The sequence below is a fragment of the Asparagus officinalis genome, chromosome 4 (assembly GCF_001876935.1).
Source record: "Asparagus officinalis chromosome 4, Aspof.V1, whole genome shotgun sequence".
Classification (NCBI taxonomy): domain Eukaryota; kingdom Viridiplantae; phylum Streptophyta; class Magnoliopsida; order Asparagales; family Asparagaceae; genus Asparagus; species Asparagus officinalis.
Genome location: NC_033797.1, coordinates 10,059,806 through 10,077,321, shown reverse-complemented (window position 1 = coordinate 10,077,321; position 17,516 = coordinate 10,059,806). Strand labels below are relative to the sequence as shown.

The 17,516-nt window shown below is 35.8% G+C and overlaps 1 protein-coding gene across 1 annotated transcript in view; it reads left to right on the top strand.

Annotated features, from left to right (window-relative positions):
• The window catches only part of LOC109836581 (callose synthase 9), a 77,383-nt gene extending 59,873 nt beyond the window's left edge, over positions 1-17,510 (top strand). The window contains exons 43-51 of the mRNA XM_020404530.1: positions 3,047-3,205; positions 11,153-11,266; positions 11,354-11,442; positions 11,527-11,685; positions 12,133-12,235; positions 13,308-13,427; positions 15,820-15,870; positions 15,955-16,137; positions 17,242-17,510. Coding sequence (XP_020260119.1) covers positions 3,047-3,205; positions 11,153-11,266; positions 11,354-11,442; positions 11,527-11,685; positions 12,133-12,235; positions 13,308-13,427; positions 15,820-15,870; positions 15,955-16,137; positions 17,242-17,478 — 1,215 coding nt within the window. The 3' untranslated portion in view covers positions 17,479-17,510. The remainder of the gene's footprint in view (positions 1-3,046; positions 3,206-11,152; positions 11,267-11,353; positions 11,443-11,526; positions 11,686-12,132; positions 12,236-13,307; positions 13,428-15,819; positions 15,871-15,954; positions 16,138-17,241) is intronic.

Sequence of the window (17,516 nt, the reverse complement as noted above, 5' to 3'; positions counted from 1 at the left end):
GATACAATGTACCTATAAATCTTCTTAAAGTTAAGCATAATACAACTTCAACGCCTATTTAAAGTTCAAAAGCTCAGATCATGACAATTGGTCCTCTTGTTTGAAATTTCAAATAATGTCTCCTTGATTACCCTACAGTTTTATTGTTTTTCTGAGGAACTATGGGCTAGGTTACCCCGACACCTCGTCTTGGCTCACATATCTGTCTGGGCTAGGTTACTCCAACAATCCTTGGACACTGGTGATTTCCTTATTATCCACTATTTTGGAATCTGCATTTGACTTGAGAAGTCAAGAATTCTGGAAAAAATCTGACTCGTAAGGTAGGCTAGACTAATTGACTGAGGGGTACCGGGTACTCCATCCAACCATTCTGCATCTATAACAGAAAGCCGCATGAGTGAAGGACCCGTCATGTAGTCAACGCGAAGGTCCATTGTGGATGTGAGGATCCTGTTCTATTGAAAGAATAGCTTTTATTCAGACGTGTATTCAATTATGTAATACATGTTTTAGTTTAAAACACTCATCATTTACTTTTTGGATGTATATCTTATACTTCACATCCACCTCCTGCAAGACATAGTCAAGTTCGTTTCAGCCCGTGCTCATTTCAAAGGTATGATTTAAAAGAGCCATTTAGGTATCAAGTTAAATAAAGAGTGGTTTCCCTATGTATAATCTACTTAATAAATGAAACATGAAAATGTTAGGAACTTTAGTTTTCATGAATCATGACATGTAAAACAAAACAAGCTCATGTATTTACTAATTTCAATATGTATATATAGTTATGTGAGTCATGTCTCTGTATTTTACCTTTTACAAATTTGTTGTGTCCTTTATCCGCAACCGTACCCGTGTAGCATACGTTATGCTGAAAGTATATGTAAAGGAAATAAAAAATTGTGCTGAAATCACCTTCACACGTTAATTACAGTTGTGATTCGAAAATCATATTAATATTATATTAGTTAATATTTTATTGACCAAATTCGACTTGCTTTCACTGTCGCTTACCAAAGTGGGAATAGTCTTGTGTGGTGTATGCGCGACTGTGATTTTCTTGCATCTAATGATAATATTTGTATACTCAAGAATCAATTATTGCTCCATATTGGTTAGGCTAAGTGCTATCCCAGACTAGGTGCCACTGGGATGGGGGGCTTTGCCTGGCTGAAATGATGTGACGACACCTGCTAAATCATTTGAGGCCACCTTTATAGTAAAGAGAGACTATCTTCACATTCCCATAACACTTGTACATATACGAGATATGGAAACGGTATGAACATGTATGTGAATATAAGTGATGTATATGAAAAGAAGATTGTATATCTGTAAGGTGGACTTAATTGCAATGGTGGTTGAGGAGTCACCAAATCCAGTTACTATAAAAGATTTCCAAGTTAAGAAGATGGACAGGTTTTATGAAATGCATACAAGTCACATGAAACTATGGTCTACCATTCATGTGTTGGAACTTCAACTCTTTAATCTCGGATACATATATTATACATCTTTGATATGTTTAGCATACATTCTGAAGTTTTTGGATGTTAGGTATCCTTTAAGTGCCCATCAATTGCCGAACTATCAAATACTTATTGGAGACGAATACCTATTTTGCTTATTGATGCATACATGCAAAACATAGGTTATTGTGGATATTGCCCACACCCTGAACAGGGGGTGTGTCATGACTCCAAATTAATATAGTCATTCTCATGCACAAATAAGGTACCATAAATAATTGTTCTCGTGAACTCAGGAATTAAATAAGCTAAAATATTGAGGAACCAGGGTAAAGATCTCTAGTTTGTTGTTCTTGGATAGGAGTAGTATCATGTTGGGTAGCCACTTTTGAATTACTCTTTCCAGCAAGAGTGAATGTAGAATTGAATTATCTTTTTTGCACAGGATGTAGCAAAGGTTCTTTAAGTCTCAAGTAAAAGCAGTTGATTTAATTAGAAAGTAAGTGCTGTTTTAATTAATATGAACACAAAGTTATGATTTCAAGTTATGAAAGAAGAATAAGAATACAGTGCACTAAAATAGAACATTAAAAATTTAGTTCTATACTAGAGAAGGCTATATGAAGGAAAGCAATTATGTAAATATAAGCTGAACAATATTGGTATCCTACTGTCTTTATGGGGGGCCATGGCCTATGTTAGACCTCCCACATATCCTGTTGTCTTTCAGGCTGTTCCACTAGCAACCCTTTTTATGTTCTTGAACTAATATCTCTCTAATCACATTCGGTTTGTATTAACCCAAATCTCATATAGGATAATTTTGCCTCTTTAAGAAATCCTTGCTCTGACGTTTCATCCAGTAAAGTTCTTGTATTGAAGATAGAAATTTGTAGAAGACTTACATAATTGTAGCTGGTTCTATATAATAAAATTATAAATTATCATGAAAAAGAGGCATTTGGCACCTTAATTGTGCAATTGAAGCTTTCTCATTCCTCAGTATTTGCGCAATAGTTGATTGCACTATAGTATATATTTAGATAGACCACAGGTTTCCAGTTTAAAACATAAATTGGCGCCTCCAGAGGCATGAGGTTGGACTTTAATCCAATGATGAGAGTTTACCGATGAAAACAATTTGTTCTTGTTTTTCATAATACACAGGCTTGAACTTGAGCCACTTTCGAAATGGACCATACTGTTGGTGGCATAGGCCAGAAATTTAGAACTAAGGTATTCGTAGTAGTTCTTTTATTTTCTTAATAGTAGTCTTGATTTTAATTTTGTACTTATCGAGTGTGAGTCATTTGATTGAAACTTCCTGTTCGTTCAGAGGGATATCTGCTTCTACAACATACAATGTTGTATTTATATTTACGTTTCTATACTTATTTGGTCAATATTCTTGGTGTATACACAAGATTACCTGCTTCAGGTATATGACATCATTTATCCAACATTCCTGAAACATAAATGTTAATTATAAAAGCTCAGCTATTAGTTCATTTCTTACTTTATCATTCAAGTTGTCGCATGAAACGTTACTACAATTTAACTTTTCTCCTCAGGCTTTATCTGGAGTTGGCGAACAAATTCAGGATAGAGCTGATATATTGGATAACACTGCATTAGATGCTGCTCTCAATGCACAGTTCCTTTTCCAAATTGGGCTCTTCACAGCTGTTCCAATGATATTAGGTTCCATCCTTGAGCAAGGTTTTCTGAAGGTATAGGTTCTCACTTTACTTTTTCACTTCATTATATAGTATACTACTTTTTCACTTCATTATATAATATACTACTATAAAGCTTTGATCCTAAATCTCTATATGTTTGTCTTACAATCATTTTGATGTAATTAGCACCTAAAGATGTATTTGGTTATCAAAGTAATTCCTTTTGCTGAATCTCAATAAATGACTTTTATGAAGTCACGTGGTACCTTATCACATTATGTACCTTGTGAAAACAGTTTGTCGATTATTCAAGGACTAAGTGCCTTCATGTTTAGGGCTATCCTGTGATCCGGAACCAAACTATGTTCATTATTGGACCCTGGTTTTTATCTGGAACTTTAGACAAATCATTCAGAGTCAGGGTCAAATTAATTGACCTGCGACTACTTACAGATTGGTTCCTTGTTTGTATGAACCTATGTGCTGTCCTAGGTCAATAACAAATTTAGTTGAGACTGAAGATTTCGAGATGTATCTGATAACGTTTGTAAGTTCTAGTGGACTACAAGCAAAATTGACTCGCGCAATGCCGCAACATTAGTATGAGCATTCCATTTAAAAATGTATCATGCAACTAATTACTAAGAGTATAGCATGTTACACCAGAATATACTAACATATGCCGAATATCAGAATGCTCGAATACAAAGTGGGTTTAAAATTAATTTAATTAAATGTTTTAGGTCTAAGAATGACTTTGGAAGTGGATGACTTTAGAACTAGTTTTTTTTTGTTGGGTGGTTTTTTTTTTTTTTTGGGGGGGGGGGGGGGGGGATGATGAGATGGAAGAATAATGATAGTAAAGAACAATGGAAATAGTTTTAAAATAGGTTGTTTGTAATTGCATCAAATAAATGACTAAGTAATGAAAGGCAAAAAGAAAAATAGTATGTGTGTACCTAAATCTGTCTACATCGGAACCCGAGAGGTTCTTTTAAGAAAGAAAAGGAACATGTTCTGGAAGAATCTAAACTCAACTGTAGTTTTTTATAGGCACTCTTTTGGAAGTGGGCAAGTTTAAAAATAAATGGGGATAAAACTTTGAGTTTAATCCATCTATTGTTCATGATGCGATATTAGTAAGAACAGAGCCAACAAAATAACAGGTTAAGCATTTTGTTCAAAACACACCATATTACCAACAAATATATATTAAACTATGTCAATATACTAATTTGTACCATATATCGAGCTTTTTACGTTGGTAGTGATTTTGGAAGTGGGTAGGATTAACAATAATGTGAGTAAAACTTTGGGTTCATTGAGAAATTATCCTTTCTGGAAGAGGGTGCATTTAAAAATAAATAGGGATAAGACTTTCAGACTTTGTTTATGGGCGAAAGAGTCTTCAGAAATGGGTGGGCTTAAAATAAATTGGGATAAAACTTTGATTTATAGATAAAAAATCCTAATCAAATTCTGGGAGTAGGTCATTAAAAAATGAATGGGGTAAAACTTTGGATTTACAGGCAAATACCAACTTTTAATGTGGGTGTATAAAACTAAATTGGGGTCAAACTTTGGGTGTAAGAAAAAGCCATAAAAAACTTTGGGTGTAAGAAAAAAGCCACAAAATAAATGCCCGCTCCATGACTCGATCCCAATACTTCCCAAAAGACATTGGACAGTAGTACCAGTAGCCTAGCTTGTACACTGATTAAGTGTCTTAGGTGATGTTTGGTTTGATGGTGTTGGAGCTATATGCGGTTCTCCAGGGTACACAGGAGTTTAATTTGGCAGTGTTACAATTTCCAAGTGTTGTAACAACAAAAAATCTTCAAAATAAATGTGTTGCAACAGCACCCAAATTGATGTGTGTTGCAACATGTGATACAATGACATTTTTCTTTTTCTTTTTTTTAACTTTTTCCTCTATAGTTTTGGATAAATAACTTGTGTTCCAACTTCAAATTTATCCTCTCTTAGACCTTAAACTCTTTATTGCATTCTAAGATAAAGACTCTTAGACCTTAAACTCTTTATTGCATTCCCTTTATGTACTTGAAAAAAATTTATTATTTTTAGGTGCAAACTAAGAAATATGTTAGACAAAATTCAAAACTTTTTATAAAAAATATATCTTGTAATATAAATTGAACGAAAATAACTTTGTTGGTAAAAAAACATTTTCTGTAATTTTTGCAAGTTCCTAGAATTTAATTGATGAAATTCGGGAAAAATTTGTGATAAGTATTCTAAAATGAATAAGAAGAAATTACTAATTTTTGTAAGAAAATTTATAAAAATAGGTAAATGAAACTCACAAAATATTATGCAGAAAAATTAATCTTTTAAATATATTGGACAAAGTTTATTAGTTATAAAATATATAATTTTCAAAAAATTTGAAGGCAGAATTCAACTACTTTTTTGTTAAAGAAGTATTTTTTTAAAAAAGTTTATATTTTCTTATTCATATTAGGAGGAATCCATAATTTATGTATCTGTGTGTTTACAGCTCCATGCAAGCAAACATTGATTTTATCGCACACCTAGTGGAATCAACATGTCACCCAAACAATAGAATGCAACTCCGACACATGTAGTTGGACCTTGTTACTACAAATGCATTTGCAGATCCAACTGTACCAAATCAAACACACCCTTATAATTGTTTTATATATATATATTTAAAGTTAACTGGGATGAACTGTAGGTAAGCACTGTTCATCCGAGTTAACTTTAGTATATGTATAAATTTGGGTCCAACCTGGTTTTTACTTTGCCAACCTTTCACCAAAATCTAGACCTGCGAAATTAGTATCTCTTTCCTGCCCATGCATTGTTGAGGGTGCTGTAACCTGTCTGACAGTGTGCAGATCTTACCCTTTTAAGCCATGTGTATTTGAGAGTCGGAAATTCTATGTCCTGACATATTATCGGGTCATGCATATTTGCGGGTGTCAAAGTCTACCTATAATGCTTCCCCTAGATCCAACACAACGCCAGGCATATATATATATACTTGGGGGCATCCTCTTATGCCTTTACTGCTCTCTGATTCTGCTTATTCTCTCTGTTCATATTTTATAATTAAAATAAGCTTTTAACTGCAAGAAATTTACTCAAGCATACCAAACAAAATTGCTGACATGAAGCAATGCTGCATACATTACATCATAATACGGATGCTTATATTTGTGCACATATATGTGTAAGTAGAGGGATATTTAGTTTTTTCCCCATCTTGAGAAGTTCCAAATAAAAACCATTTCATTTTCATATTTTAAATATTTGGAAGCTCACTAAGAACTGATTCTAGTGGCTTAGGGTTTTATTTTTACCACTATGGATCAATTTGTTAAAAAAAATCTTTAAAACCATTGATTTTTTAACTACTAGTTACATCCTGTGTTACCTTGGTATTTCTATCACACCTGCCACATACTTGTACCTGACACATGTCGTACCCGTACCTCTAGTCAAAGTTTTAAACGTCGGATATCGGGTTCATGTTGGATGACTAAAATTCATGTTGGATAGCGGAAATCGGGGATATGTCGGGGGACATGAAAAAAGTATCGGATTGCCATATCGGATGGTGTGCATATGTGTAATATAAATATCATAAATAAAATCTAAATAGACTTAAAAAATTCTATTGTCTAAACATATAAAAGAGTAAATAACTTATGATGCTTAGGATTGACGTTGAAGGAAAGATGTGAGAAATCCGATATTAGCAGTTAAGAAGAGAGAAGATCGTCCTATATTGATGTTGAAGGAATAGCTCGGAGAAGAGACCGATGCGATGTCGAAGGAGAGAGAGAAGATGAGCGACAAATATTATTTCGGTCTTTTTTTTCATTTCCTTTAACTTATCGGTTTTTGTCTTTTTAAGTAATATTAAGATAGTCAAGAATTTAAACTCAAACCTGATTAGACAAACATAGCCAAAAAAATAAAAAAACCAGCCAATTTTTCAAACTGAAAAATCAGCCGACATAACCAATATATCACCCGACATATTCGCCCGACATATCCGACATATCCCTCGATATATCCGATATGAACCCTGAAAACGCAATACGCATTGAAAAGCTTCATATCGTGTCGGTTGGCCCCTAAATCCGATATGTCGGCCGACATGTAAAACACTGCTTCTAGCTGATACTTCATGGACACTCCTTAAATATGCATACATTTATTCAGATTTCAGACGTGAACTCAAATATACAGCATGTTTTAATTTAAAAAACTCCACGTACATTTTTTTGACATAAATCCTACACTACACATCCATTTTTTGAACTTATTGGGAAAAGATCGAGTTTGTTTCAACCTTCAGAAGAATAAATTCAATGCATCCTTTGGATATCTTGCTCAGAATTAAGATTACAGTCCATGAGTTTCAGTTCTGTCCTTGTACCCTACCTTTTGCAAATTTGTCATGTCCCGTATCTGTATTCATGCCAGCACCCGTACCCATAACCATGACTTATGTCACATCAATTGACGGGGTGTTTAAGTCCTTGATTTAGGGTGCATGTGCTGTCGGGGCAGTATGGACAAGATGGATAAAAGGAAAATATGAGAAAATGAGGATAGGATGTCAGTTACTCTTAAGGATACAGACACACTACCTTGGAATAAATGATAATAATTGTGGGGTTAGCCTACCACTTTAGAGATATAGATTCACCACTCTAGAGAAATATGGTGGTCACTACTCTTTAAGGACCCAACCGTGGAGATACAACCTTGGAGATACAGGAGAGCACTGACACTCAATGAAATCCACCAATGAAATGTAGAGTAAACACAAAGCACAAGGCTTAGCTATAATCAAAACTCAACACACTATACTTTTCCATTATTAGACTTTAAAACTATATATAGGCTTAAATATCATCAAACTTATAACACAAAGGACAAGGCTTAACTATAATTAAACTCAGCATGCTATACTTTTCCATTAAACTTTAAAACTATATATAGGCTTGAAACAACCCTTCAAGCATGGAAGATTCATGAATCTAAAAGAAATTTAATGACATTGAGAAACTAGAAGACTCATTTGACTAACTAAATAACCTAGGAAATATAAAAGACTTCATGTGATCCAGATTCGACCCCTTGCTGTATTTTCACAATACCTCTCGGCACAGATTTCCAAATTATGCAAACTTTGATTTTACCGAAACTAGACCCAAGTATCTAAGGCTCACTTTAAACAGGATGTCTTTTGGACTTGTCTAGAGAAAGTTATGACCAGATAAATCAAACCCGTGCACACAGTCCAGAGAATCCGAATTTGCAATTTGGACCCCTTTGCTCCTGCATCATTCTTGCTGAGTTGGAAAAAGAATCGTCCTTGATTCTTCACTGAAATTAAAGGAATGCGGGACTAAAACATGGAAGGCGGAAGTAAGTCCTAGTCTTTCAAACGTTGTATGCATTCTCACTGAGTTGACTAAGACTTCAAGAACTTCGCGAATACGCATCATATGCTTTTCATGATTCCTGATATATATTTGAATGTCGATCAAACTTGGAGAATCAACTTCTTGATTCAGTTTCTCTCTTTCTTTCAAATTAATAAAGTAAGTGGGATTATTTGGAAGAGCAATACCAGGAACAAGAGCAATAGAATATTTATGCCTTTGATAAGTGGAAAACCGTTGAAAATCGCCTCTAGAACAATATAGTAAAATTCTTGAAGAATCACCATTAGTAGAGATTCGTTATCTTTTCTAGTATCCTTTTTTACCACCAATATAAAAACCTAAGCGTATCTCTTCACTTCTTGATGAAATTGTGCCATGTCCAAAATTTGTAAGATTAAAAATGGCCTCGTTAAGCCCATCATAAATGGTATATTCAGGTGGATTATCATCAATGGTTGGTGGCTCTCCATGATCTTCATACACAATATTTTTTGTTTGATCTTCATCAGAGATTGGTGGTGACTCATTATCGAAAAGAGGTGGAGATTTTGCACTTGAAGAGAAAGAAGATCAAGATAAAAATAATTAACCAATTCATTCTCATCAAGGGAATGTCAATACCTCTCGGAATCAAAATCTTGTAGACTCTCATGTTGCTCTTTTTGTTGCTTCAGAAATCGTTGGGTTTCTAATTGTGCAAGACCCTCTTGAAGTTGTTGAGACTGCATTCTTACTTTATCCACCTCGGCGATGTGAAGATTGCATTGCCTCAGTATTGCACCAATATTGTTGTTGTCCTCCAGCCACGATCACCATGAGCTCTGATACCAAAAGATGCCGGGACGGTATGAGCAAGGTGGATAAAAGGAAAATATGAGGAAATGAGGATATGATGTTGGTTACTCTTAAGGATATAGACACACCACCATAGAATAAATGACAATAATTGGGGTTTAGCCTACCGCTCTAGAGATACAGATTCACCAGTCTAGAGAAATATGGCTGTCACCAATCTAAGGACCCCATCTCAGAGATATAGGAGAGCGCTGACACTTAATGGAATTCACCAATGTAATGTAGAGCACGCTGTTTTTAAAAAAACCCCGCCTAGTCCGCTTAGACGTACGCCTAGGCCTAGGCGGTACATAGGCCGCCTAACTAGCGCCTAGCGCCTAGGCAGTATATAGGTTGCTCACCTAAATTTTACGAGCGTTTAGAGGAGCATTGTCTGCTTACGTGGATTGCATCCAAATATGAACACCTCCACTACCTCCTCCGACCTTCAGCAAAACCTCATCGACCACCACTTAAATGAAGAAAGAAAAAAAAACGCCCAGAAACCGCTTAGGCGCCCGCCTAGGCGACTAAGCGCTGGGCGCCAAGTTCGATGCCTAGAAGCGCCCAACGTTTAATGTAACATTATTAGAGCAAACACAAAGCACAAGGCTTAACTATAATTAAACGCAACACACTGTACTTTTCCCTTAGACTTCAAAACTATATATAGGCTTGAAACAACCTTCAAGCATGGAAGATTCATGAGTCTAAAAGAAATTTAGTGACAATGAGAAACTAATAGACTCATTTGGCTAATTAAATAACCTAGAAAATGTAAAAGACTTCATGTGATCTAGACTTGACCTCCGTGCTGTATTTTCACTATACCTCTCAGTGCAGATTTCCAAATTATGCAAAGTTTGATTTTACCGAAACTAGACCCAAATATCTAAGGATCACTTTAAACGAGATGTCTTTTGTACTTCTCAAGAGAAAGTTATGGTCCGATCAATTAAAGCCATGCACACAGTCCAGAGAAGCCGAATTCGCAATTTGGACCCTTTTGCTCCCACATCAGCATGACCTGTAAAGATATGTGAATCATTATGTTGGTGACAAATGTTCAATTTGGAGATTTGCAGAGATAACTACGTCTGCAAGTCGCGAAGGACTGCAGTTCACATTATTGAATGTAGGAAAAAAATTCTTGAGGATTTGGAAGTTCAATTGATTAATGCATATTTTATGTGGGTTATGCGAGCCAGGTTCCTATTGGAAGCATCTATTTGTTGACAATTGGCTGTAGACATGAGGAACTTTAAGTGATGCGTTAGGTTACTCATGCTAAAAAATGTGTAAAATGCTTGAAAATTAGGACGCATAATTGATTATTGCATATTTTGTCATGCGAGTCAAGTTAATAGCTTCTATTAGAATCATCCATTACTTGGCAGTTGGTTGTATACGTGCAGAAGTGACATCTTAGGTTACTTATGCGCATTAGCAATGTTGCTATTGTCACATAAAGGGAGGAAACTTCACTATGGACTATCTAGTAAATCTGGTATAGGGAACAAACTTTTATTTCAGACTTCTCTAGCAGAAAACTCATATGATTGTCAGCTTTTTCTTCAGGATTCTGTGGGACAATGTAGTTACAGAATGTTATTAATTTGTTGGTTGATCTCAAATATTTGTGACTATAATCACTGTCAGGAGATTAGTAGTTATTTGTGAATTAGCCTTTCCTTACAAGTTATGCTGCCCATTGCAGGCTGTTGTTAGCTTTACTACAACGCAATTTCAGCTATGCTCTGTCTTTTTCACATTCTCTCTTGGAACACGAACTCATTACTTTGGCCGAACAATACTCCATGGTGGTGCAAGGGCAAGGAATTCTGTTCCTCTTCTTTGTTTGATATTTTCCTTGTTTAAAAGAACTATCTATTTAACATTTCCAATCAATTTTGAACAGTACCAAGCAACTGGGAGAGGCTTTGTTGTTCGCCACATCAAGTTTTCAGAAAATTACAGAATTTATTCCCGCAGCCATTTTGTTAAAGGGTATGTTTTCTCATGTAATAGTTTATCCTTTAAAATTTCTAATTTTTGTAAGCACATCTGTGATGCATATTTCTCAATCTGTAGGCTTGAAGTTGTAATTCTGCTTGTGGTGTACCTTGCATATGGGTACACAAAAAAGGGAGCTGTGGCCTACATCCTAATTTCCATTAGCAGTTGGTATATGGCACTCTCTTGGCTTTTTGCTCCATACATTTTCAACCCGTCAGGGTTTGAGTGGCAGAAGTGAGTGCATCTTCTCTCCCTTATGATGGTCTAAACCTAATCTCCACAACCCTCTCCCGCCCACAACACCACCCCCTCCCCCACCCCAAAAAAATTAAAATAAATAAATAAATAAAAACCACCAATGCACAACACGTGCTAAAAATGTGTATTTACATTGACATGTGGGCCTATACATATACAATAAATGATGGCATGCTCTTGCTCGTGACTGTATCACATGCATGTTCATTGGCCACAGATACATAATAAACTCTGGTACATGCTCGTAAACTTTTTCACATCAACCCCGCGTCCTTCCCGCTCCCAAACCCCCTCCCCCCCCAAAAAAAAAACCCCAACCCCTCAACACCCCACCCCAAAAAAAGAAAAAAACTCCCCTCCCCTCTTTGACACGCGGAAATACACAATTGATTACTGCTTGCCGATACTTTTTTCTCTCTACAGGACTGTGGAAGATTTCCGGCACTGGACAGACTGGCTTTTTTATAGAGGTGGGATTGGGGTTAAAGGAGAGGAAAGCTGGGAGGCATGGTGGGAAGAGGAACTGGTAAACAAGAACACATATTTTAGTTTCGGTCCAAAATTATTGGTTTTGAGAAATAAATATTGAAAGAAAGATGGATGCGTTTTAACTGTTGGTTTGTGGTTACTCCATCAAAATGCCAAAAATTGTTATAATTAATTTAGAAAAGTTCTGTTCGAGTTCTTGATGTGTAGTTTCTTCACATTGTATTTCAGATGAGTTTTCCATTGTTCTAGAAGTGATGTAACCTTTATGATTATGATGTCTGGTTTTACCTTTCCTTTTGTTTTGTTTTTTTTTTGTTTTTGTTTTTGTTTTTTGTTTTTGTTTTTGATCATGTGAAGGTTTATCTTGTAAGTTGTTAAACCAAGTAATCAGAGGTGACCACACTTATGTTGCTTGCCTCATTTAAGTTTAACGACTAGATGGGGTACTGTGTTATTAACAAACTGTACTTTTCCCTAACTGCTGATTACGTGTTAATATGTATATTGATACGGAGTTATGTTTATGGAGATTTTCAGTCCACTCATTTAATGGTTCCAGTGTTCTGTGTAAATCTTAATAGTTAAAGAAAGTACCACTTGATTCATACCTTAGATGGTCGAGATAAATAGCATATGTGGCCCTTAATGGTGCTAACCATCAAATTTTGTTGGCGTAAAAATCTTAAGACAAACCTCAAGTTCTATCCTTGGGAGGATCAAACCTTATCACACAACCCTACCTTTTCAGGAGTAATGGTGGGCGCAAGCAAGTTTGGGGTGAATTTACTAATTCCTACTTTTTGGAGTGAATGCAAAACTTGTTCTCAAGCCCTACGTACATGCATATAATTTTTCTCGCTTTCGTTGTGCTCCTGCGTCTTTTTGGGTTTACCGTTTCTGTCTGTGTCATGCATCTTGGTTACTTGTTACTGTCAAATCATTTGAAAAACCACCATTTCCTTTTGCACCAATATGGTTTGAGTTCAAATTGTATCCGAGAGATTCACCCTTTTATCATGTTGTGCGGACATATAATGCATTTTAAATTTGTACTGATTCGTAATGGATGCAATCTTCTGGGATATCTTCTTATGTTATAGCAAATGCAGGTACATATCCGTACACTGCGTGGGAGGATTTTGGAGACTATTTTAAGCTTAAGGTTTTTTATCTTCCAATATGGCATTGTTTACAAGTTGCATTTAACTGGATCAGACACATCATTGACGGTAAAACCCCTTCCATTCTGTAAATACATTTATATTTATTAAATGATCAATTGAAGAGTTAAACAACCTAGATCACCCAAACATTTAGCCACTGCCACCCTGCCACGTTTTTTATGTACAGTTAATATTGCCTATTTTCATATGCTTGTTATGATTTGATTACATCTGATATCACATTTTTCATCTAACTCTGTCTGTTACGTATCTTCCCTTCTGTCTCTTAATATTAATACACCAATGTTGATGTAACCGGCAAGAAACATGGTAACCTTGTAGTATATATTTAATGAACAGAAGCTTTCTTTCTGAAAGCCTACGGGGAACCCACTCATGCCCTCCTGCATGTTTCCCAAAGCAACCTATGTCTCAAAGAACTTTTAGTTGTTATGGATCTAATAAACCCACGGGAGATCAACGGGGGGGGGGGGGGGAGCCTGGCAGGTGAAGGTCATAAAATCTTACTCATTCCTTTTCTTGAGCCTTCTGCTGCACTTGATTTCCCCTCCTGTACAGATTTTGACTAAAGTAGGCTAAGTTGCTTTCTTTGAAATGTCATTTTTCTGACATAATTTCTTAAGCTGATCGCACATGGACAAACTATCTCAATTGGTCCATTTGAATCCTATCCTTAATAGGAGCGACCTCGAACTTCCTAATGCATACATTTCTTATCTTAGCGACCTCGAACTTCCTAATGCATTCATTTCTTATCTACTTTTTAGTGTATATTTACTGGTTCATTATGAAGTTCTCATCTGTGTAGCGCTCATTTACTGCATGGTTTTAATTGATAAATTATCAGATCATAACACATTGTTGGTCTTGTAGTTGTCTTGTAAAATTTCTATTTTAATTTCATAGGTATTTACGATGACATGGGATGCAATAAGTACTTTTAAAGAGTCTTTCCTACTAGGAGTTCTGTTTCCAACTGTGCATAGAGTTTTCTTCTTTTATTGGGGACAACAGAGCTAGATTAAGGGATTGGGAATGTGGGGCCTCCAGAATATCGAAAAATGACGCATTCATTGAGTTACTAGTCGTGACTACTACTACCTCTCAGCAATATTTATTCCAATTAAAGGTTTAATTTTCTTTAATTTAGGAACTTTTATAAATGCTTTGTAGTTGGTTCTCAATTCACTCATCTTTTAGAGATCTTGTAATAGGGAAATTTTTAGCTGATTCATCAAGCAGTTCAAAGACCAAATAACTGTCTTCGGTTATACAAGTTGTAAAAAGCTTGCAATCGTCCGTAAATTGATTATGGGATTAATTACAAACCTGTACCTTGAGCCTTGAGGTATGGCTTAATTACACCGGTGATCCTGAGTCTCTGCATCTACAAAGGTAACCCTAGGATTACTGATTGTATTCATACAGGTAACCTTGAGAGTTGCTTGTTGTCCAGGTTTCAGGGTCGCCTGTGTTATTACAACTACAATTTCAGGTCACCCCTGTAGATATGCAGTCTCCGGGATCACCCTTGTAGTTATACTATACCTCAGGGTACTGAAATGTAATTAATCCTTGATTATGTGGAAGACGTGACTAATCATAATCAGAGTTTTATCTTCCCAATTAGATTGATGTAAGAATAGTTATGCCTATGGATTGGAAGACGTGACTAATCATAATCAGAGTTTTATCTTCCCAATTAGATTGATGTAAGAATAGTTATGCCTATGGTTATATCCATTACATCGATTTAAAGTAGTCTCTGAAAGTTGTTACAGTAAAAATATTTTTACGTTATTTGTTAATTTCTTTTGTATTGATCGTTATCTTACGCATTTTGGTCCTGGAGGTCTAAATTTAGCTTTATGATCATTGTGAAGTTTTCGTTAAGCCAATGGTAAATTTAGCTTTATGATCTAGTGCGTATCACTAAATTAAAGATACTGCACAAAGAACAAAAGAAGGAAACAATGACTAATCTGTCTCTCTATCAGGGCACCCATTTTCTTTATTGAATACACCATCTTCCTAGCAATAGCTCCATGGTCTCTTATAAATTGTGTCTGTGCGTTTAAATCAAGAACCTTCATTTATAAGGATACCTTTCCTCTCTCTATCTGGTTTCAACTGCAACTGATCTTACATGGCCCCATATATTATGATTCTTGTTTATGTTTACTATCTGGGTCTATCTAGCTATCAATTCCACAGTTCATCTCATTGGATATGAGTGCTGGCTAGAAAATATTTTTCCCAGGTTAATTATTTTGGTTTTCTTTTGTCAAATCCTATAGTACAAATCTCTTCTCAACTCAAGTCCTTTGGTTTCCTTCTAGAAGGACGGCATAGAAAGAGTTGCTTTTACATAATTATTTGGCATCATTTGTGAAATTTTTTCTTACAGAAAATATAAGAAATTATTTACTGATTGCAGGTGTATGGTCTGTCATGGATTGTGCTAGCTGCACTGACTCTTCTTTTCCAGGTCTCTAGAGTGCCTCCTGAATGTTAAAGTGAGATAGTATTATGATATTAAGGTTCAGTTTCTGACTAGATTTCTGGTTGCCAGGTGTTTACCTTCAGTCAGAAGGCATCTGTAAATCTACAGTTGCTACTACGGCTTATCCAAAGCATATCATTCTTTCTAGCATTAGCTGGTATAGCTGCGGCAGTTGCTCTCACAAGTTTATCTGTGCCAGATGTCTTTGCGTGCATCTTAGCATTTTTACCCACTGGTTGGGGAATTCTTTCTGTAAGTACCACATCAGCATAGTCTTTTTTTAATCTTCCTCCAGATGAAAACTCTCTTGTTTCTTTCTGTTATCTTGATTTATAGCATATCAGTTGATCACTTCACGTCCTATTTAGTTATTTTTTTATCGTCTGTACCAGCTGTTAGTGCCTGACAATCTAGCTTGATATACTTGGTCTGTAGCAGTAAGTTGATAGTATTGCAACATTGCACAAGCAATCACCACTTTAGCTGTCTTTTTTTATGTTAAATATGTATTCATTTTGGTGAACAAATGTTCACTTAGTTCCCTTATTCATTCAAAAGGCAGAAGTCTAGCATGACATATCTTCAGCTCTCAAATTCACTGCATATATTTAGTCTGTGGATACCACACCTGATATGGTGGAGTACTATTCCAAATAGGAGGCCATGGTGTTGAACCTTTTAGTTGCCATCAGGTTGGAGAAATAGCTTGGGTCAAAATGTCATTATATTATTAAATACACTTGCAACTGAAAATGAGGTCAAGGAAGAGGAAAGAAACAGGTTACACTTGCATACATATATACTCCGGATACTAGAAATGCTTGAGCTGCTTCGATATTATTTTTAGCAGCAGTTATCAGGCTTAAAAGAGCTCCTCTTTACCATCACAAAAATATAATAATGTGGTGTTCTCTTCCAGTGACTTTAGTCAAGTGGCCCTAGTCACTAGAAATATATCATTTGCCAGACTTTTGAGGCGTGATAGGCTTTGTAGATTTATCCATTGAATCATGTTTCTGATCCTGCACTTCAAGCTTGTACATGTAGTGTCTGGATGAAGAACTAACACAATAACTACTTGTAGAGAACCACAATATAAGTGATGCATAGAACAAGCCAAAGTGCCAAAATGCATGAATTAGAGCATAATGATAAATAAACAGTTGTTGATCATATGGTTTAGTTTGAGTGTGATAAGAATGCCTCAAGAACTCATAAACAGGGTGTCATAAACTTTGGTATATCTGAGAAATGCATCTTTGCTTTTGTTTTCGTCCCCATCTATGGATTAAAACATGAAGATATTATTTAGTAATCTCAAATATTATTTAATTATTTCATGTTCATGCAAATCAGATTGCTGTGGCATGGAGGCCCCTGGTGAAGAAGCTACGGCTGTGGAAAACAGTGCGGTCACTTGCACGTCTTTATGATGCTGCCATGGGAATGCTCATCTTTGTGCCGATCGTCATCTTATCTTGGTTTCCCTTTGTATCGACCTTCCAGACTCGACTTATGTTCAATCAGGCATTTAGCAGAGGTTTGGAGATCTCACTCATCCTGGCAGGAGATAAACCCAACGCAGGACTGTAATCTCATGTTTCTTGTAAATATCAGGTTAGTCAAGAATT